The sequence below is a fragment of the Clinocottus analis genome, unplaced genomic scaffold (assembly GCF_023055335.1).
Source record: "Clinocottus analis isolate CAN_PGR_092001 unplaced genomic scaffold, fCliAna1.0.p SCAF_8, whole genome shotgun sequence".
NCBI lineage: Eukaryota > Metazoa > Chordata > Actinopteri > Perciformes > Cottidae > Clinocottus > Clinocottus analis.
In genome coordinates, this window is record NW_027176240.1 from 10,785,951 (window position 1) to 10,810,146 (window position 24,196).

The following is a 24,196-nucleotide window of genomic DNA, read 5'->3' on the forward strand; positions in this document are numbered from 1 at the left end:
TGATTACAAACAAATATCGATGTTATTTCATCCGAAAACACTCCTTTATCTTGAACAATTAGAAGACAATGCGTCCTCACCTTTTAAGAAGAACTATAGCAGGATGTACTCATACCTCAGAGAACCTTAGAGGGGCGGTGCTGCCTCCTCTCCTCTTTCCAGCTGCTGGCGCTCTCCTCCGGGAAGGCTGGCTCGGGGCGTGCGCTCTTGTGAGCAGTTCCCAAAAAAAGCTCAGAGGGGCGGGGGGCAGAGGGGGTGAGATAATTATACAGGAAGACAGATCCAGATCGATGAGGCCGAGGAAACGAACCACCATCGAACTTCGCGGCAGCAACGTTTGTTTATTTGCTTGCCTTCCTTCTCATCTTGAAGCCGCACTCATCCTCCTGTTCTCCAAACCAAAAAGATGCCCAAATCCTCGCCGTGCGTATTCCCAAGGTCCTTCCTGTGGCTGGCATCTTTAGCTACTTTGGTGGTGCAGTCGGTGCTCTCTTCCTCCTACTCTTCTTCCTCCTCCTCTACATATCAGAGATCTGCAGCCGGTGGGAAGCGGCCGGGCTTTATGGAGAGGACGCTGATTCTCCTGGATGTCAACACCCGCAGTCCGATCAGAGTCCTCAACGACAACTTCCTTTCTTTGCAGCTGGACCCCTCGATCATCAAAGACGGCTGGCTGGACTTTCTGAGGTACCAGAGCGTTTTCCTGTTCACCAATACCACCAATCTGTATCGGACCACCTCTCAAATGTCTGTCTTTTATTCATTACGCACGCAGCCACGTTGTTTGAATTGCCTTGGAGTGAGCCAGCATGTTTCTTCCTCACTCACCACTGAATGGTCCAATGTTCCACATTACTGAAAGATTTTCATCTACTAGCAAAGTCCCAAACTATCACATAATTTATTGAGGAGATGGGAGTGAGCGATTGGTTCAAAGGCTTGTTGTGGTCCAGTGTAACCCATGTATTTTTTAGTGACTGTCATCCAGTTCGGTAACTTTTCAGTCCACATTTCACGCATTATGAGACTGACCCGAGCCTCTGGTTCACGTTTAGACCATCGATTATGAATCATCACATTTTAGAATCAAAAACTAGGCAAAATAACTAATCAAAAATGTTTATCTATCATGATGTCTATCATGCTGGATTTGATTTAATGGGACGAATGTTATTTCGTCCCGTTGTTTAGTTTAGTGTCTTCTCATTGCGTCATTGTCAGAGATAACATGATCTGCAAAATGACGATCTAAGAGCAAAATATTACACAACTTTGCCAATTGCACTTAATTAACTGGACAACATTTGCGGACAAAAGGGGAGTAGGACACACTTCACCCCGTTTGCTAACAGTGTGTATCTTACATAATAACATTTTACATTTTAAATACCAGAACAACACAAAGCCTAATATTCTCCCATTCACACAACCTCCATAATAACTTTGTTCTGTTAGTTCTTTTCTGCTGAATCATTTTGACTATGAATATATTAAATACATTTGCCCCTCATCAATTACAATCTGAGTTATGTGCCTTGAGCCTGAAATAACAAGCGGTTATTACTTTCTTCCCTCTTTGTATTGTGTTAAGTTTAAGCCGACTGCCACGTAGGCTGTAAATTAAAAAAAACAGTGATTTACAAAAAAAAAAGTAAGTCCGTAATGTACTGTCGTGTTTCGTAACATAAAACGTTATATGCTCTTTATATCAACTTTTTTAAATTGCTGTTCTTTTCATAGTGTTCATTTTCTCGATATATACTAATAGTAAAGTTTTAAATACTGATATGTGTTATCAAAGACAATTCATTATATGTTTCATTTGCATAAAGAACAACACATTACGCAAAGAACACCTTGTTTTAGGCGAGTTCGTGACAGCTGAAAATAAAAGATACCGTTTATTGAGAAAGTCTTTATTTCGTGTTGGTCCTTTATAAAGAGGAAGTCATTGGAATCCCAAATAGTGGTGAGTAAAACCATTTGGCTGTCTTCCGTTTTTTGGGCCTGCTGATGTCAAAGAGAACAAACATCGTGTTGTGTTTGGCCTGCGGAGCTTAAACAGCCACTGCAAAGTTAAAGTAGGCTACGGGATGTTTACCTCTGTTCGGTCATCCTTTGTGTGGAAGTCTCAATAATATGAATGAACGCAGGCTAAGTTGAGTGGAATTGGGATTTGCCTGATCACTTATCCGCTTCTCCTAAACATCGCCGTGCGACCCAGCACATGAAATATCATGGCTCTCTGTCCTCTGTGTCCGCAGCTCCAAGCGGCTCGTGACCCTGGCGCGCGGCCTGTCTCCTGCCTTTTTGCGTTTTGGGGGTAAAAGGACCGACTTCCTGCAGTACAACAACCAGAAGAACCTCGCCAAGTTCAGAGGGCCGGGGCCCGACTACTACCTGAAGAACTACGAAGACGGTGATTAGACACGACATTTCTCTTCGTCTAGCTACTTGTCCCCGGGTGTATTTTTGACGGACTCGGAGGTGTCTGCTCGAGTGTTTTCTCGCCAAATGAACAGTCAGACGCACCGAGTGCATTTTTTGTGTAACATTATTATTGACTCCAAATGTTACGTCGTTTATTTACTTTAAACAGCCTCCATTTTCTTTTAAATACAGTAAGTTGCAAGATTGTTTGGAGCACCCAACTAGCTTAAACTACACCGTGTTCACACACTAACACACTACAATTATTAAATGGGATGAAACAAATATTTGAAACGCCTCCCAGTAAAACACAATAACCATAATCATTCCTATAATGTTTAATTCAGTTTTTACAAAACCTGAAATCATGACCGTCAAGATTTATCTTAAAGTCCGTGAAGTAGACCTCATTAGTTAGTAAGGTGTAACAACTAAAATACAAACTCAGTTTATATAAGATACTAAGGATGTTAACTCACTTCTGTGTTACTTTTCAACAGTTTGTATTTGACCATTTTGCTATTCAGTTTTTAAAAAGCACAAAATGTGGGATTAAAATGACACACTTGGACCAGGTTTTACTGGCAAATTTATTTTTTAAACAAATTGAACAAACAAATACATAGTATTTTTAATGAAAATAGCAACAAAAACATGTTCAAATCCATGACAACATTAATATTAGAGTATCCTTAATTTCTTCCATCTATGCCGACTTGCAGATATTGTGCGCAGTGACATTGCATTGGACGAGCAGAAGGGCTGCAAACTGGCCAACCATCCTGACATAATGCTGGAGCTGCAGAGGGAGAAAGCTGCGACCACGCAGCTCGTCCTGCTGAAAGAGCAGCTGTCCAACATCTACAGCAACATTACGATAACAGGTAGGAGATCACACACACAAAAAAGGGTCTTTTATTTGGCACGCCTGCTCATAAGAAGCATGTTGTTCACGTTCACATAGCACAGTCTGGACTTTGAGGGTCATGGACGTTCATGCAGATGCGTAAGTGCACACACGTGCGTTCTCTCACACGAGGTTCAAAGCATGCCAATGTAAACCATCAGCTTTCTAAATGACAAATGTAATTTGTAAAGGAGGAATGCGCGATGGATCGAGGAGTGCAGCAGCAGAGGCTAGTAAACAGAGCACTGACATTTTCACTGGTTACAGTTAACTCAAACTGACCGCAGAAGGAACTCTGGAGTCCTGATTTTGGGTGGGCTGCATTTCTTATCTGTTTCTGTGATTGACTTGGAAGTAAATGAAAAACTACAGGAGAAGAGAGTAAATTAGGGTTTTGTCTGTTAAAATTACTGCAGTTTTTGGAGTCATTGTAATAAGTGAGTCGGTGTCAGTGTCAGAAATGATCAGTGAACACTCTTTGCATGGATTTAAAGAGCTGAGGAGTAAACATTAGTTAGTTTGAAGGCTAACAACGAAAAGTACAACAAGTTTAGCTTCAACCTCTGAGAAATCGTAAAAGCAACGGCATTGTTGGAACAATACACCTCATGCTATTCCAAGTCTTTACTGCTCTGTTGGCTCTTCTTACAGAAACACACACGTCCTATCCTCTTTAGCATCTTGAAAAGATAGTGGGTGGGGAGTGTGTTTTGGGTGGGCAGGGTTTTTATTCCGATGCAGAGAACCACCCAGAAAGTGAGTCTTGAAAGCCATAGAGCTCCTGGAAAAATAATTTGTGAACTTGGAAGAGAATATATTATTTATGTGCTATACGGGAGTAAACGTCAGACTTCGAAAGCCTTTAGATGGATTAAAGTTAAGATGTGTTACCATGTTCCCTGTAGATCCAGAGAAATAGGACATATTTGGCTGTGAGTTTTGGAAAGACATTGATAAATTACCTTAATCAAAGGATCCAAATCTACCTCAAGTGAATGCAGTTGGATGTGTCAGCAACATGTTTAGTTATTATACACAAAACCTCTGTGGCTTCACACGAGTGGGTCGGCAACGTGCTCTCTTTGTTTTCAGAAGGCATCGCTTCACCGGTGCGACCGCACTGTGTGTTTTTATGTGAGTGATAGATGTGGAACGTTTATCAGCGGTGTAATTCAGATACTCACAAGTGCAACAGTCAAAACATGACCTTGTTGGATTTATCAAAGTAGGCAAAGACATTGAGGAAGAGGAGTGAGATAGGCCAGTTCAGTTCATGTTTAATCTCGTAGTGTTGCAACTGTGCTAAAAGGCAGTGAGGCCTTGTAGCCTTTAATTTTGCCGCAACATGTTCTATTTAGGTCTATATTTTTAAAATGTTTGCATTCAACTTGGTAGTTTTAATTTGTTTTAACCAAGCGTGCTGATAGTAACTATGTGACAATATTTTTGGTGTATTTTCAGATTTATGACAAAGAAATATGCATTGTGTATTGTATTGAGCGGAGCAGGAACATATAAGTAGAGGACATTATATAATTTCAATTACTAAAGTCCCAGGCGATATGTAGTATCAGTAATACATAAATTGTTGTATTTTGGTAAAAAAAAAACACAAAAAAAACGTATAAACTAATAAACCATGTTTGAGACAACTAGCCTCTTTCTCACACATGTGGTATAGTGGTAATGTTTCTCAAAATCAAGACCACATTTCCCATAAACCCTGCTGCTTCCTGTTACAAAGAGGATGTTACTGCTTGCTCACTTAGCTTTGTAGCATGGAGTCTCCTTGGTGATAGTCCAGTAAAAATATACATAGACATGATTTTCTCATGAAACAATATGCGTAGCTCCTTTAAGCTTATCATATTGTGCGGGCTCTAATTACTTTGGTTGAGTTGTTGAATAAAAACGTATTTAAACTTATTTTACAGTTGGATATATGATGACGTGTAAGTTGACAACATTGATTCAATCATATGGTGATAATGACTCACCACTGAATGTTACATTCCCACAAACTAAATATTTTTGCATAATTTTACTGAATGATTAACGGCCCGATGGAGCGTCTTGTCTTTTTGAATGTGAACTCCGAGTGTGGTGCAGTTTTTTATGGGTTAGAAGTAGAGCTGAAAGACGGAGAGTGGCGCCGTGCTGGTTTTGAGCCAAAACCATAGTTCATATCAGACTGGTTGGTTTGGAGGAAGGGATGAAGCCAAGCAGAAGGATGTCATTTACCCAAAGTTGATATACTGTGAATCACTCATTCTATAAAGCACAGACGCAAGCAGCAAGTTTGCCCCGTGGGAAATGTTGTTCAAGAGCCACGGTTTACTTTTTATGGTCCAAAAAGACGTCTCTGGTGGAATCCAATATGGGCCAATGAGTCCGTTTAAATAACGCCGAATAAGCACCGATGACACCGATAAAGTCCTTAGAGTGTGAACATGTTTACCTTATGTTGTCATTATTACACTCGTTTGAACTCCAAACATGTTGTGTGAATTAGAACCTGTGCATCTCAGTGGTGGAGAGAAACAGGGGAACAGAGGCAAGGGATGTTTTTAAATATGGTCTGGTAACAATCAGCCAAGATTCATCTTGTGTGTGTGTGTGTGTGTGTGTGTGTGTGCGTGCGCGTGTGTGTGTGTGCGTGCGTTTGTGTGTGTGTGTGTGTGTGTGTGTGTGTGAAGGCAGTAGTTGTTATAAGGACCTTTAACAGTCTTGCTCCATCCTTTTTCACTCACCACTGTCTGACCTTTGACCTAGGCTTGTTAGAGCTATTAATAATGAAGCCACTCTGAGCTAACACACACGCACATGCACACACACACATTCAGCTGGAGAATGAAGTCAAGAAAATAACCCCAAGTTCAGACAAGGTCAGGGTCATTTCATGTCTCTCTGCATGAGCCTTTCCCTCTACCAGGCACCACTTCTTCAGTTCTCTCTTCTCTTCCTTCATCACGTCCTTCCTCTCCACAACTTGACACCTCTCCCTCATTCTCCCTCTCATGTTTACTGTTAGTTTAGCTGTGTATATTGTGACTTCATGTGAAAGTCCTATGTTTATTTGACACTTCAGAGAATGAGAGGCAGTCAATCCGTTCAACTTGTGACCTCAAAGGCCTCTTCCGTGTGTTTAAGGCTCAAAGGGTGAACGCAACTCAATTTATGAATTCCTATACTGTGTTATTCTTGTAGTCTAAGGCCGGTCGATCAATATTTGAGAACACGGGTAAGAAAAGAAACTGGAGAACATGGGATGTTTTTAGTTATAAGGTCTGCAGATACTTGTGGGACAGTGAATAGCATACTTATTTGGCTATTTCGGTTGGAAATATCAAGGATTTATTTTTCAATGTTTCCTTTGATTTTAAAAAGATAGGAAACTCAACAGAATATTGCCATTAGAGGATATAAAAGTGTCATGTCACGGTTGTCCTGGCCAAGATAATTGAGATTCACCCGCTAGTTATCAAAACATGCTTAAAACTTCAAAAATAGTAAAACATACATGAATCACTTCTCCTTACATTTTATTGAAGAAACAAATATTTGTATTTCATTACAGTTAAGGCACATATCTTTTTTTTTGTGAAAAACAAACTCTCTTCAATCAAGTAGGCTTAATCATAAATCATAAAGGTCCTGCTGCATGAATAAAAGATACATAAATAGCAACATTGCGTGTATCTGTTATTTTCTTACATGGTAATTCATGTAGCTTGACAGATTTTTGAAATCACAGAGATATACAGAAGGAAGACAAGAATGAGTCACACTACATTTATCAGCACAGCAACCTCATGAATAAAGAAAACAAAAGGAAAATGTACACTATTATGATTATAAATACAGTAAAAGAACAAGATGAGAAATGATACTGAAGTAATGTTGCTGTTGGGCCAGTTATTTTAAGTGTTTGGATCAGTTAAGGAGATGGGATTGGGAAGAGGAGCCATTCGATGAGCTGGGGGCCGGGCAAAGAAGGACAGAGGCTGCATTTGAATTCGGGTCAAAGCCATGTTCATGAAGAGAGAAACACATTTTATAAAACGGAAATCTGAAATTCAATATCGCATGTTGTTATGGGTCGTCTTGATACTTCTTGTTGAGTAGTAAATGTAGCAGTACTTAAAATCAATAGTTTCTCCTGCAATACAGAGCCTGTGTGGCTGTGTATTGCAATGAGACTTTAGTTTTAATAGACGGACCTGAAATAAAGCTTACAAAGGAGCGCTGGAGGCTGGTTTGACGCCACACCACATCATTCATGAGGTCATACTTTTATTGATATCCATAAGTTTGGGTTAGAGGCATCACATTAATGAACATTATTTTAATGAGCCAAAACTTGGCAACACGATTGGGCAGACGTCATGTTCTCGTCTTTCTCTCTTACTTAAGCTGACCTCAGATGTGGATCATCGGGTATCGCACATGTTTACACTTTCTAATCAGCTGTGGGATTGCTGAGAGACACCAATACCTGGACCTCTCTCTTTGAACTGACACAGAGGTGCAGCAGTCAGAGCCAGACGCCTCTCACTGGGAGCTGCAGGCCTCCATTGAAAGGAAACATGAGAATGACAAAATAGAGGTGTGATGCAATACTAATGTAAGCCTGCTTTCACAACAAACGTGCAAGTCCAACAGAGGAAGGTCATTACTTTTTGTCTGGTTACGCAATCCACCGGGTATTGTGGCCTGAGTTTATCAAAATTTAATTTTTCCCCAGAATGTGCTGAGGTCCAAGATGTGTGTTCTGGCATTGACGGGAGGTCTTGGACTAATCTACAGCTTCCATTGGATGGTGGATGATGTAGCATGTACCTCTTACAGACCTGCGACTAACTTTGACCATTTTACTAACCATCAACACTATCTACCCAACTGTAACCAATTGTTTTGGTTTCCTGTAGCGCTAACCATACCTTAGACGTGGTTCATCTCCAAAGTCCATATTCTTTTCCGAACTTGACCATACATAGATTGCCATGCGCAGATATTGTAGACGGCAAGAATTAAAAAAATGTTGACAGTGGACATTTTTACTGAATGTAGGATTTGCAAAATTGTTTAGTGTTGAGTTGTTGTGAAAAGGAGGATGGAGGAGAAGTGAAGTTTGTGTCTGAACTATTCTTTAATCCTGACAGACATGTGGCATATATATATATATATACATATATATATATATATATATATATATACATATATATATATATATATATATATATATATATATATATATATATATATATATATATATATATATATATATATATATATGTTTCTGTATCCAGCTTGATGCGCGCTCCTTAACGCTCTTTGACTAATCACATCTCATCTCTGTCTTTCTCTATGGGTAAATCCCAAGTCTCTAAATTGCATCCTCGTTTCCCTCACTTGCGTCCTTTGCTTGCGTCTTAGTCTTGCTCACCAGGGATGCATGGAGAGACGCAAGGAAACCAAGCGAGGAGAGAAGACGTGAGTAAACAAGTTTTAAGAGACATAAGACGTCCTTTCCTCTGAAGCGTCACGTAAAGCGACGTCGGTTTCTGATGACTGCAGCCGACTGACAGCTGATCTCAGCTGATCAGCTGTCAGTCTCTTTAACAGTTGACGGAGTTTATGTTGTAAACGTGATCAGAGTAACAGAGTTGTTTTCTGGGCCGGACAGTTTTAGTGAACATTCCAATAAAAATGCACTTAAAATATTGATAAAAATTATTGTAGGTTTTCAGTTGATTTAATAGTTTTGAACTGCAACGTATAAAGTCACAGTTATCATCAGTGTCATGGTGGAGATGTTTCCTCTGTAGTCTGTTAAACAAACTGCATTGAGTATTTATAAACTGTGTTGTGTTCTGTGTCCTGCATATACGCAGGATCGATTACCAGTGGAATGCCCCTTTTTATTCATTATTTACGTTGGTATGTTTTGAAATTCTAGTTGGGACATTATAAAATAACCATACATGTTGTAAAAAGTGTTTCCTCTCTCCAGCTCTCTGATTTTAATTACATATATAATACAAGTTTTTGAGGGAAACAGATGAAATCTTCAAAGAAAATAGTTTGTGGTCCTTTTTTGTTCGGAGCTACAATGAATGTAATTTATATATTTAATCAGATGGTGAATAAGAAAACACTCTGACATATAACTTGAGTTTATTCTGTGATCGTCTTCACTCTGTTACAAAACTCCAGAGATCTGTCCGCTCAGCTGCAGCGTCTAATCAAATAACAGAGGAATGGTAAGGGGGCGTGTCCAGCGTTAAAACACTTCCTGGAAGCCTGCGCTCGGGGCTCCTCCAATTTCCCTCCTCGCTCCTCCTCGCCAAATAAGAGCTTTAGGACGGCCTTTAAAATGGCGGCGCAGAACCACGTCCAGTTCAATCGAGGAGCGAAGAAACGACAATTTAGAGACTTGGGATGTACCCAGTGTCTCTCTTTCTTCTCTCTCTCTTCTCTCTCTCCACCGGTTAAAAACAATGATGATGGATCAGCTGGGGGGAGGTTTAAGTTGAAGTTAAAGTAATTTTATAATAAAAATAAAAACATATATATATATATATATATATATATATATATATATATATATGTATATATGTATAATTAAAACTTATATCTATTTCATAACGTAATTGTTTCACACAAATACACAACATGTATTATAATTATTTTATTTTAACGCTCTTTGACCTATAAATATATATATGGATAATGCTTTTTGGGCTCCATTTCATTCTCCACTACTCGACCCTGTGAAAACTAAAGTATGTGCCCTTGATGTAACTGAAGAGCACTCATTTGAATATTTTACGATTGCTTTGGCTCAGTATTCAAATAGGAATTCCAAAGAGCAAAGCTCTTTCTGTTATACGATATTGAAGAAGACTGAAAGGAAATTCATGTCTCTGGTAAAAACTATTATGAGTCACTTGACGGGATATGGAGAACAACAGGAGGTTAAAAAACGGGGAAAACAAACATTAGATGCAAACACAGAAAGGGGATTTTGCTGAACATCTGTGAATGGCTTGAAAATGTTTTCATCAAAACAAACTGGTACAGCTGTCTATAGTCACAGGGCCCCTAGTTATAACTCTCTGTTTTTACTCATTTGAAGAAATCAAAACATATTTTCTTGCAACAGTGGGAAACATGCACAATCCTTCCCATTAGTTCTGCTATATGACTCCTCCCAGTTTTTAATCCACTCGTTCCTAATCTCACGTTTAAACCACATCGGTGTGGAAGAAGTAGAATTCTTCCACCAGCATCTGCCTCATCTCCTTTGTTTAAAATTCCCCCAGTGAATATGCGCACACACTCACACACAAGGTGTGAATTGTGTTTCTGGTGTTGCAGCTGCTTCAGTACCGGGTCCATCTCTCCAGCTCTTTGCTAAATGCAGATTTATGAGTTTCTCCTGCCAAGTTTCACACTATAACGCCGCATTACCGCCAGTTTGCCGTCACAGTGGGAGAAAGAATATATTCTGCTTTGATTTGTTGATATTCATAATGATCTTATTGGCTATGAGCAGTTGCTGTAGCTCTTGGAAAGCAAAGTGGTAAAACAAAGAGCATTAAAGGTTGTGTGTATGTTTTTTACATTATGGTTCGCCCGACTGTGCTTTTTAAAGAAAATGACCTGGAAACCTGCTGTGTTGTACTGCCAACAACTGAGGGGAGTCGAAACTCATAAATCTGCTGCAGGCAGAATACCCACAGTTTTTATACAAAAACATTAAGCTTTGGAACGTCATCAGATGCATTCATTGATCTCCATTGTTTCAAACTATGAGTTGTTCCACAGAGATGTTCCTGTGTGACTTGTACGACACATTCAGGTCAAGTAAAATGTATAGCCTTCTCTTTTAAGAAGGGATGTTTACCATATTTAAATACATTTTGAATGTTTTCTTTGGAGAGAGATGTTTTGTATTAATCTTTCACCTCAGAAATTAGTAAGTCTTCCTTAGTTGAGAACAAACATATTTTAATATCACATGTTGCATTAATAATTGACAAAGAGAGAAAGGGGATAATGAGACACATAGTGAGAGAATGAGATATGCCAATGGTCTGTGGTCTGATTGCTAATAGAAATGTCATCGTAGCAAACTGAACTTAGTCAAGCCTGTAAAGGAATCTATAAAAAATACCCAGTTGAAATGAACACGGCTTCCCATTGCAAATTGCAAATTGGCTTTGGAGTCTGCTCAGCTAGATGTTGGGGTTGCATGGCAAATTAAATAGTACATAAGATTAAATGATGGAAACAAATGGATGATGTATTAAAACCAGACCAAGGAGTGCCATGGAAATGTGCCTGGCACAAAACCCGGCACAACGAATTGAAACTTTGGCATGTGGGGGTGGAACACCAAACACAATGTTTGAGTCACCTGGCAGTCACTGACCCAGACCAACACTAAATGACATTGTTATTACACAACATAGTTATTCCATTTAAACATTGAATTATGAAGAACGTTTCTGAACTCCATCAGTATATTGACTTGTATCTCATCTACTGATTCTGGTTTTTAATTCAAAACCATCTCTGCAACTAAACTTTCCTGCAGTAAAGTTTTAGTGTCTTACAATTGCGGTTTACAAGGAGTTTAGTTTGCACCATGTGCATCTTTTTACGACAGAGGCTTTGTCCTTTCAGTCACCATGTGCATATTTCTTTTAGTTTTAAAGTCTTTTTTTTTCAGTGTATCTCCATTAAGCATGATTTTTTTTTACATAACAAAACAGTTTTGATCAAGAATGAAGCCCCCACAGCGACACGCTACTTTCTCACACATGGAGGTTTTTTACAAAGTACCTCAGAGAAGTAGACGTATTAGACAAATGAGCTCTGTCACAACGTGAATACAATATATCACATGACCCTATATCCTATGTGTGTCTGACTGAATTCACATGCCAGTTCTTCATTCCTACCCGTCAGTTTACAATTAGCAGCAATGATGTAAGCTCCGCATGACAAACTCTTGATTGCCGTATTGAATGCCTTTTTTTCTCCATCCCTTTTTCCACATGGCCTGCACTGATCCAGAAGTGTCTGTTTTTCGTTGATCGAAAGAATACCGTGTTTAAAGCACGGATGGACATAACATGTAATTCCATGTGTTTGCAATATGCCCCGAGACAAGTGCCAGCAACCTGCAAACGAATGTCATTTTAATAGCCTGATGCATGGGAAATGTTTGAAAGCAGTCCTTTCTCTTCTATGATTGTTTGGCATGACATCCAGCCTCCACATTTTCCCTCAGAACTCTAGAAGACATACGTTTTGTGTCAAATTTCAAATCATGGCACAGTGTTCTTGACTGCTCCGAGCTAGTTCGTACCAATGGGATGGACCTGTAGCAGGAATGCTCGTACCTCTTGAGTGAGTGAGTGTGTGTGTGTGTGTGTGTGCGTGTGGGTGTGTGTGTGTGTGTGTGTGTGTGTGTGTGTGTGTGTGTCACCGCTGTATGGGTCCAGATGAAGTTGTTATCCTGAGGGGAAACATGCCTCCTTCATTACCAGCGAGACACATTGTATTTCCTTAATTTGACTCTCAGGCTGTCGTCCGTTATTTATGAGATTGCCCTACATGTGAGTGAGTGTGTGTAAAGTTTGTAATGGAAGTCGGGGCTTGGAAGTTGTAACCTTTTTTAGGGAGGCGATTTGACCTGATGTTTGAATGAATGATACTCTAATATTTCCTCTTTCAACTGCACGAAGATTTAACACACTCATTAGCGTCACACAAATGTTTGCAGTACTTCTGCATGTGTGTGGGTGTTCAAGAAAAGAGTCCGAATACAGCGTAGTCATGAGATCAGTCATCATCAGTAAGGATCAAACAAGATCAGTCATTTTTCTGTTATGAACAGCACAATAAAATGATTTGATAATACATATTTTTTCATACATTACGTTTTGTTTTTCAAACTAAACGTAAGATTTAATCAGGATTTATGTCATGCTTTCCTTGCAACCTTAACGTAATATTTAATATATTTATTTATTTTTGAGACTCATCATTTTCATAATTGCTCTTTCTTCCCTATCATGTGTTCCTCGTAGTTTGTATCCAACATGGTAGCTTCGCTTAAGTTTTCTATCATAGTTTGGATTATTTGCTTTGATCTAATTGGTATTTTCTTCCCTACTTAACTGAGGAAATGGCAGTCAATGTTCAGAAGCGTGTCCATTCATCTCACGCTCCAAGCACCCATGTATTACTGTAAACTCCAGACATGGTTGCTTGCATAAGAGTTTGGCATGTTTCTCTTCTGGCCACTTGTGAATCCTCTTTAATATTTCTCTTTTTTTCCACTTGGAGCATATGGCTTGTTGGATTGTGTCGGACCTTGTCAGGGACCATCTATCACTCCATGGTGTCCTGCTGAGTTGTGGATTCGGCTCTCAGCCCTCAAAATGGGAAAACAAGAGTGAGAGTGAACCAAGTTAGATTAAGAGAGAAGGAAGGGAAAAGGAGAAAGGCAAAGGGGGATGAAAGGAGTTAGAAATTAAACAAAAGTGACAGACAGACTGGGGGAGGTGGACGTGAAAAGAGCAAAGAAATAACAAAGTAGAAAGATGAGTAAAACATTTTTCCTCATATGAGTCCAACAAAGACTGTTTTTTTATGAACCAATCTTTTTACCATCCCAGCCAGCTCTGGCAGTTTAGACCCCTCGACCCAGTTAACACCTGTGGTGTAAAACGTCCTTCAAGGTTGAGCAAAGCTGTCAGTGTTCAGGGTTCAGTAGCTTCATGCTTGTTAGACTCCCCACAGCCTCAGAGCACAATAACAGCTTAAGAAAACATCTTTAAGTGTGTTTCAGAAAAATCTTTCACAAGCCATGTGTTCATTTCTGATTTATTTCTCACACTAACTGATGAAAAACCAAACTCTGCATGTTTCATATTTATTTTATTTCTAAATGTGACTGAGTATACATATAGTGTTTATGCTTGATTTATATTTCAATAGATACAACTTTATTCAGGGTTGCATTTTTAAAAATAACATCTTCAATATGATCTTCTCTAAAGAAAAAGTCTTCTGTGTAAAATCAACAACGAAAAAAAAACACAATAATTGAGAAAGCATGTCCTTCCTTGTAAAGTGTGGAGGAAAAGTCTTCAGCTCTACCTGCACAGAGGCATCGCTCCTGGCTGTGACTGACCTCTGACCCCCACATGAAACGAGAACACGAATGCGCCTTAGAGGGATTTGTGAAGAAGTTACTTCCTCATTATACTCTGTGTCAGATGATGTCCGAAGAGTTCTGAAAACATCTGCATGGTACAGATGAAAGTAAAAATACAGGAGTTTAGCGAGCCCAACACATGTTGTATCCTCTTGTATCTGCTGTCACCAGAGGGTCTTGAAAAATCTTCAAATGATATTCACGATAATGTTAAATTCAGACAGAATATGCAGGACATATGGCAGATGGAAAAAGTGTCCTCAATGATGCCAGAGTAACTTTTAAGTTATTCACTAAAGCTGCATTTAAGGTCAAATGAAGGACATGAATATTTTCCTCCACTATACCTAAAACTGGTGCCTCACTGTGAGTGATTCATGAAACATCTTATGACTCATCCTGTTGGCACTGTGGGTTTCTGCTGCTGATGATGCTGTGCTGCTGGTTTCAAAACGATTGTGATCAACATGCATTCATCAGAACGACTAAATTACCATTCAGTAAATGTTTTTACACATAAATCCTCTTAAATTCCTGTCATGCAACCAGCATAGTCAACTATAGAGGAAGCACAAAGCTAACAGGTGAGAAAAGCTGCACAAGTGAACAGATAATGAAGAGAAAGACAGTCTTATTACCTGTGAACTTTATCAGCAAGAATTCGGTGCATTATTTGTCTTTCTCGCTCACCTCCAACATAAAGTCTCTCATGCATCTGTGTATGAATCCAAACATGGTCCAGATATCCTGTTTTTCTTTTAGAAACTTCAACCCTCCAGGTGCCCAGCTACCTTCCAAAACAATGACGCAACAGGCAAATAACAAATAACTCTAGTATCCAAACAACATAACCCGGTCCTTCTAGGAAATCGGCTGAAATATAAATTCTTAAAGGGAACCTGACGTCCCGACAGAAATGTCTCCTTGAAATTTTGTCATTTTTCCGTTTTATTTTGAAAGAGACAACGCAGCTTCAGCTGGTAATGGATCACGGTGCGGCTTTTTTTTTTCAAACACGTGTTTGTTTCAGATGAAAAACGGTTGTAAACTGAAGTGAGAGAAGCACGATGAAGCCGTGTGTGTTTTGGTCAGGCAGAGCTTTGAATAAGTCTTTCAGTCTGAACCCACATCTTGGCCGGACACATATGGAAGCCAGTTTGGGCTTGGCTGTTAGGATGGTAACCTACTTTTACTGAGCCCAACAACAGATAGCGGTTTGGCTAAATCTGAAGATCAGTCACCTCTGAAAAGTTTATTGGCTCATTAGAGGGGTAATGGAAGCTTAATGTTAGATGTGTGACCAAATTGTTTTCTTTCTCATTTGCCAAAGTTTCTCTTTGTTTCTGTTTTTGTTAATTGGCTTAAGTATCCCGTAATTGGTACCTTGGGTTTATATTTGGAGATTTTATTAGATGCCGGCTGATGTATGGTTACAAGATGACAGAGAAAATATCTAAACTATTTTATGGGCTTTCATCACTTAAGCAGTATAACACATTTAAAACATACTGTGATGTTACATTTGATGCATTCACATCTGTAAGGACATAGTAAACTCAACATCAACTAAAATCTGTAAAATTTAGCTGTTAAGAATAAAATAATCCACGAGATGACACCATTTTCTGACCGCTGGAGCATCTTGCTTTGCTGACGAGATCCCGGGTTCCTCGTCTCAATCATCTCGGGAAAGACTGCATGGCTTTATTGCAACAAGACCGATCCGCACAGATTTCTTTTCAACAATCAAGGCTACAAACTTGTCTTTGGTATATGAAAAGTGGCTGCTGAATACTGTTGGATGCCTATTTCTTACTATGCATCGTCTCAATTAGTGAAAGTAAATGTGAAAAAGTGTTTTCAGATTTATTTATTTTTTACAAAATCTTAGTTTATTTCTTTATGGATTGAATCTCACTTTAAAATGTTCTTTTTCGATTTGACAAAAAGAAGGCATATATATTTATTTAACAAATTATGGAATAATCGGAAAATATATTGATATTCTGATTTAGTCAAATTTGTATGTAATGTATAACATCAAATAGTTAAATTCTGAAATTTATTAAAAATAATAATAAAAAAACACTTTTTATTGGGGACCCGCTCAAATAACCTAAGTGTCTCAGGGACTCGGCACATTGAAAACCTATCAACATCACTGAACATATGTAATTGATGTCTGTAAAAAAATAGCTGTTAATGTGTCGCAAAGAAATAAAGAAGAAAGAAATAACTGGACTAAACTCATGACGGCCTCATGCACTGAGGCACCTCTCATAGCGGCTTGCTCTCCATGCCCTTTTACTCTAAAACTGTTATTGAAGGAATTTTATGAGTTCATAAGTGTGTAATGAAATTTGCGTCGGTCAGAGAAGTAAAGCACGGAAAGGAGAAGTGGAATTATATTTTCGGTGGTATTTTCCTCAGACCTGCATTCCCCAAGAGGACGTGCAGGGCTGCTTGCAGCGACCCGGGCCAGAGAAACTTTTGCCTGAGGTTTTAAACTCTGCTTTGAATGGCAGGAGTCGACACCTCTAAGCAGGAGCAGATGTTTTGCTTAGCGTGGCTTGGCCTGGTCCTTCCCCTGGCAGAGGAGGAAACCCCCGGTCTGATACAGCAGCATGCCCCGCTCGCAACGCTAATAGCCTGGCTCCATATCGCATACTCTCTCCTCGGTGAACTCCACTGCCTTCACAGTCCTTCACAGTAGGACCAGAAAAAACATGGGAGCTGAGCCAAGCCAAGGAGAACTCCTGCTGCGCATTCACACAACATTAGCATCTCAACACTGTAGTGATGCTGCAAGTGAGTATGTGGTGCTGTTGGACCATTGATAAACCATCAGCATTATTGTCTTCAGCAAGCTGCTGTTCAGCGTTTAGCTTTAGAGATGTTTTGCAGCAAGTACGTAAGCACACACTGGCAAACATTGTAAGATGCTATTCATACTATATACATTTTATAACTTACACATTTGGATGTAAGAGTTGATTAAAGCAAAATGCTAAAAAAAAAAAAAAAAAAAAAGTAGTAGGTACAACTTTATTTTAATCGCATAATAAGTTGATGCTTCAAGGGTGAGCTTAGTCCAAGGTTTTCACAGATATTCATAAAAAATATTTTATACAATTCACAGAGAGCATCATTCATGTATAATTATAAATAACCTGCTGAGTTCAGATGATTCAGATTTGTTGTTTAGTGAAGTTTGAGAGTGTAGACATAGAAGAAATTACAGGACTCTTTGCCTTTTCCTCTTCTAAAACATCTGCTGATGTTCTGATAGTCCCAATATGAAATTATTGTGCTCTATTTTTAACACTAGCGCCTTCCTTTACAATCTAGAAAAACATTTAAATAGAGGCCAGAGGCTTTGTTAATATTTGAGTATATTTTGTATCATATCACCTCAAACATGTCCAGGAGATGTTTGAAATCATTCACTTTGATGTTTTTCATTATTATTTTATAATGATTAACTAATCTATGGCGGAGACGTGAAAAAACACTGCCGTTATCTAACATAACAGGTTTTATTGTTCATATATTGGTGTTATTATACATTTTAAGAGCTATAATCTACATTTCCTACTGTGGATGTACATTAATTGGAAATAAATGTGTGTGGGATGGCTTTCAAACTTTTTACATTCAATATGGTGTTTGCATCAGTATAGTTGTCTTAAAGCCGTAACGCGGAATATAATTGTTCATACATACAAACTAATTTCACAAAACACAATAATCAAACAAATTCAAATCTCACTTGTGTGCAAACCGTTGCCATCATGTCTTAGTGAAGAGGGAAAGCAAATGGAGGAAAAAAATGCTTTCAAATGTTGGCTGAGATTGTTATATTACAGCTTTTTGTGCTCGACAAACGGGATCAGGGAAACTCAGCAGGAGCAGATGAGGAGACAGCTTTGAGACTTTGGGAGATATATTCGTTAAGGGGAATGGTTAAAAAAAAAAATCCCGCTCTCTTTCTCCATAAACATCTGGCAGGAATATCCATCACAGTGCTGGGACGAATCCCAGCTTTGTCTGAACGAGGAATTGCTTTTGAAACTCAAATGGGACTTAAAAGTCAAGAGTTATGGGAAGAGAGTCCGAGGCAGGTGCCCCCCGTAGTGTCTGTCCTGCACTGGCCAACCTTTGAGAGAGGATTCATGTGGGAGCATTTATTTTCTTTTTACACAAGCTGCACAGCTCTACCACCAAATCATTACTTTACCACCATGATGATGAAGTAATCGCATCACTTAAAAGACACGTTCACTAATTTAAAGCATTGGAAATTGTTCTTTGATCAGCCAGCCTAAAACTGCCAAATCAGCCGCTTTGCATTGACAGTTCAAGCTTTTGTTGAAAAATAATAACATGCACATGCATCAGAAAAATGTGAATTATAATTGATACAAAATATGAAATCTGGCTATTTAATATGTTACACAATATGTATTTCACCCATTCGCGATTATTTGGGCACATTTGTTCCAATATTTTATAAAAAATGATATATTTTTTCAATGATGCAATTATATTAAATTAGGTTAATTATCACTCATTATATTTAAATTACGAAATAGGAAATGGCTTATGTTGTCACTGTGGTCAATAAGCCACGTAGAAGCCTTTTGTAACTTTTCCCAGCATCTGAATCTATAATTGTATATAAAACTGCTGCAATGCAAGCTCCTGATCCTGTGACTGTTTAATCTGGCTCTGCTCGCTGAGCAGAAGACAGAACCTCCAGTTTAACTAACGCATAACTAATGAGTGTGGATATAGTTTGAGAGAGAAAGATGATTGCTGTGATTACGGTGATTATTCTAGCAGCGAAAGGGAGTCTGGGATACTCCGTGTTTGCTTTGCTGCCCTTCTGGGGATCTGGTCTTCATAACCCTCATCCATCAAACAGCCCGGGATCAAAGATACCCTTCTTGAGCTGGGAATGTAGCAGATGTCCAAAATACCCCCATAAACAAATGTTTTGTTTGACCTTGTTTTGCCAGTTGTACGATTTTTGAACATGATGAAATTCAAGGTGTTAAAAGCCTTCGTTAAGAACCAAAAATGTTCCCCTTGCAGATGAGTAATCCGTGATCTGTACTGTGTTTACGGCCTGAGCAGGTGTTTTGAGGGAAGGGCTGCAGACATTGTTTTAAATCCAAACTCTTTGATGGTTCAGGGGCAGTAAAGCCCTTGGCTACTCTCACTCCTGTTTCACTCTGTCTGCCCGTAGGAGTCCTGTTTCTCTGAAATTACAGAGCAATCAGAGCTCAATTACAGCATCAGCAGAGGTGTGTGACGAGATGGCTAACCAGATAAGAGGTGGAAGCTTTACAACCATCCTCTTTGGAGGCGACACTGCTGCTAATGTCTGGTAGTAAAAAAGTCAGGTGTGGCTCTCATTTGTTTCTTCAAAAAAAAGGAGCAACATTAACGTTGGACACACTGGTCTTATTTTATGTGTTCAATGAGATAATGAAACAATAGAACTACTAAAGCTTTGTTGTTCAAACCCCATCTGCTTGACTTCAGGCAGTTTTTGTTTTTAAAGGCCTGAATATTTTTTATCAAGAAGCTTGAAAGCTTTCTCTTTGCATCATGTTCAAAAGCTTTAAAACTTGCCTAATGACGCTGATGAGCTTGGTGAACCAAAAAACAAAAGTCACTGCCGGTAAAACCAAAACAATGAGCTGAAAGATGCTATGAAGCTCTGTGGAGCTGAGAGGAACTGCAGGGCTGGGTTTATTCTGTTGACTGTATACAATATGGACATAGTCTCTGTGACCTCCCTCATAACTTTCTGAAGAGCCGTTGTGGAGCTCAAAGTGTGGGGCTACAGGCCGCCGCCATCTTGTCACTGACAACACAGCCTAACTTAAAAATGGGCCAAGAGGTGGAGCGAATGCAGAGCAGACAGCTAGCAGCTAGTGATCTGAGACATCATTGACCTGTCACTCAAAGGGGCTAAGGTGACTTTAAGCCTCAGTACAACCAAAACAGGTGAGTTACATTCAGATGTACACCTAGATCAGTTGTAATAAACAACAATAATAGCAAGAGGAACCAAAACAGTTTTTGTACCAGACTTTAAACTTGTTTATTTTGTATCTCAAAGTTGGGCATTTTAACATGTGTGTCTATGAGGATTGACTCGTTTTTGGAGCCAGCCTCAATTGGTCATTTGAGGAAATTTGGTTCTTGGCGCGACTGTGTTGGCTTCATTTTTCAGGATCGGAGGTTACCGCTTGGTTTGTCGTTATGATTTCTCCATTTCATCTTCCATAAAGTCATTTAATCTGTTCTTGATGAAATATTGAATAGTGCAGCTTTAAGATTATTCAGGTAAAATGGCAAAACAATGTAGTCTGTATTCTTCAACACAATACTTTACTGTTATAAATTACTGTCCAATACTTTTTCAAAATCCCTTTGACAGAGGTGAACCATAAATTAAATTAACGATGAACTCAACATTCTGTTAATCTATGATAACAGGATGATTCATAACCAGTTCTGGCTCATTGTCCTTTGGTTGTGGTTTGTAGGTAACAGCACAACGCAAACAAAAAGACGAGACAAGAGATTGTTTCTCTCCTGGGAAACGAAGATTTACACACACCTTGTTTCTTTACAAGCCAAACACAGTGAGGTCATTAGTTTCTAAAAAAGCTTACTCTTCTCATTAGGGAGTGATGGACAGTGACCATTGCCAAACAGATGTGCAAACCACTCACACCCCAAACGCATTTTCCTCACACCCTGTTCCCCTAACAAGTGGTTTGAGTTACATTTGTTACAGTTATTTTGTCCACTTCTCTGTCATCTGCAGTCTGTTGCCTAGGTTGAAACACACACACACACACACACACACACACACACACACACACACACACACACACACACACACACACACACACATACACTCACAGAGAGAGCAGCAGAGAGTGGACACACATAGAGAGCAATGTATGTTAACATACCACTCATCTTACTCACCAGCTCTGTCGACTTTCTCTGCGTTTCCTCACACCGAAGAGGGCCACACGCAAGACTAGTCACAGCAAATGCTCAGATTGAGGTAATCTCTCTCTCACACTCTTGTTTCCACACATGCACGTGCACACACGCAAACACACATTGGTCCCCCTCTACTAACAGAATTGAAAACAGGTGCCCACCACATATCTTGCATTCTTCCAAATGCAAAAGTGGTTTGACCTGAATGGTTTTGCTGGGTTGGAGCCATCCTGTATGAAAGAAGAGTCCATGTGGAGATGTGTGTGTGTAAACATGATGGCGTTGGGTTATGTGCAACACGCTGGTGGAGCAGCACAGACTCACAATATATTAGAACCACATTTCTCCCTCTGCGCAACCCTAACATGCAGTGTCAAGTTAACGTCAGGAGGAGTTGCGGATCCACACTGCGAACATAGCAAGCCACCGCATTTAATAGCTTTCGATACAGCGACCGTAACAGTATATACTGGTCTGGCTATGACCGATATGGATGAATGATCTAACTGCATTGATAGCAGTGCTTCAACTTTTGACTATCTTTTTAAGAAATTGCAATTTGGAAACGTCAGCTTGAGATGACCATGCTACAGTCACAGTGTCTTTTTCTGCAGCCACAGAAGATCTGGTTCGTGGGGGAACTGGGCCAATGAGAAACAGCAGGCAAAGAGTACTAAATGCTGGTAGAAACAAGAAATTGAAGACATGATGGAGGAGCTGATGATGAATGCGCTGCACTTGGGTTTGCCTGGATATTTTAGCAGTTTACTTCCAAATCTTTCATGACTGGTGATGCTGTTGGTCCGCTGTGTGTGTGCGCACGTGGTGTGTGTTAAGAATAAATGTGAAATTACACTTTAAACCATCTGGTAAATCCTTAAATACTGTCATCAACAATTGTTTCCAGCATGTTGAGAACAATATAATGAATAGTCAATCTGAGAGTGTCCGTTTCCCCACTGAGGTCACAATGCAAAATGTGTACATGCTGTATATATATATATATATATATATATATATATATATATATATATATATATATATATATATATATATATATATATATATATATATATATATGTATATATATATACTAGATCATGAGCAGTGTGGACACTTGTAATAAATTTAAGAGCTATGGGAGCTTGAGTGAAACATGTGCATCTTCAGACACAAAAAAACATCCATAGCTATAAACAGGAAAAAGGGCTCAGAATTAATTTCTCTAAACAGCCTTCTCCCCTGTCTGCACATGCCTCTTGAGAATTCGGTTTTGATTCGGCTTTTAAAGCAAGCCAGAACTCGGCTCAAGTCGTGTGTGTGTGTGTGTGTGTGTGTGTGTGTGTGTGTGTGTGTGTGTGTGTGTGTGTGTGTGTGTGTGTGTGTGTGTGTGTGTGTGTGTTTGTGTGTGTGTGTGTGTGTGTGTGTGTGTGTGTGTGTGCTTGTATGGTCCAGACTGACTTTGATGGGACTAAACATCCAAATTGATATTTGCTGTGGGAGACAGCTGTGTCTGGCAGCAAGTCATTATATTTGTGTTTTGAATGAAACCAGAGACAGAAAACATAGTTTTTGCTGTGCTCCCTATTTTCTCTTCCAAGATTGTACTTAGGAGGAATAAAGAAATAGATCTGCATTTCTAAACCCAGATTTTAGGTCCGATAAAAAAATTCCTTGAATCACAATTTGAATTTGAGGGGGCGGAAGTGAACAAACTTGCTGTTTGTGCCATCTGCATAGTTGTGGGCTGTGTTCACTGTCCGCTCAACACACACAGGGATAATGCACAAAACCAGTTAAATTATATTACTTGCTCTTCCAGCTAAACCATGGTCATGGAGCAGGTTTTAAATGACTGAGCCCGACTTCACTCCTCACGAACTAGACTATCGTTAACTGACAAAGTATAACAAATTGAAGCATTTACAGTAAATCGTTTAAAATGTATTGAATGAGTAGAGAATTTCATATATTTCTCTTTAATTTAAGAAAATCCTTTATTTGAAAAACTAGACTCTTCAATTTTTGTTTGACCATTTATGCACTTGAGCTTTCTTTACAAATGAACCTCAATCGGTGTCACAGTAGATCACGAAGAAGAAATTTAGGACTCACTTTACACTGAAGTAAAGCAGAAAGGTGTTGCTTAAAATATTGAATCGTCAAACTTTCGACCGGCCTCCGCTTTTGTGGCAACATTGTGAAATGAAATGGGAATGTATGACGTATTAAACTGATGCGGTTGGCAGTTGTACCACAACACAGCCTTATACATGAAGGGCATATGTTTTACTTTTGTGGTTTACTGTCTTTAACAATTTCAAAATGTGCCTCTTTTCAACCTCCTTTTCATAATTGAGTTGAGTGAGGCTGTTATTAAATGCCCCCAAAGCAGGTCTGTCTCCGAATAAGTAATAGCGTGATCCAATTCCTTATTTAATAAGGACATAAGATATGATTAAAGGGATTCTTGTAGCTTGAAAGTGAAACAGATCTTAATTTAAGCTGCATCAGGAAAGACTGTTCCCATAAGAATTTATCTTGTCAGCCGACAGTAACTCACTAAAAGTGCAGCTACAGAAAAATGTAAT

At 39.2% G+C, this 24,196-nt stretch overlaps 1 protein-coding gene across 1 annotated transcript in view; it reads left to right on the top strand.

Annotated features, from left to right (window-relative positions):
* The first annotated feature begins 406 nt into the window (after positions 1 to 406).
* hpse2 (heparanase 2) overlaps positions 407 to 24,196 on the top strand; it is a 49,733-nt gene continuing 25,943 nt past the window's right edge. The window contains exons 1-3 of the mRNA XM_068568332.1: positions 407 to 687; positions 2,265 to 2,419; positions 3,153 to 3,314. Of these exons, the coding sequence (XP_068424433.1) occupies positions 407 to 687; positions 2,265 to 2,419; positions 3,153 to 3,314 (598 nt within the window). The remainder of the gene's footprint in view (positions 688 to 2,264; positions 2,420 to 3,152; positions 3,315 to 24,196) is intronic.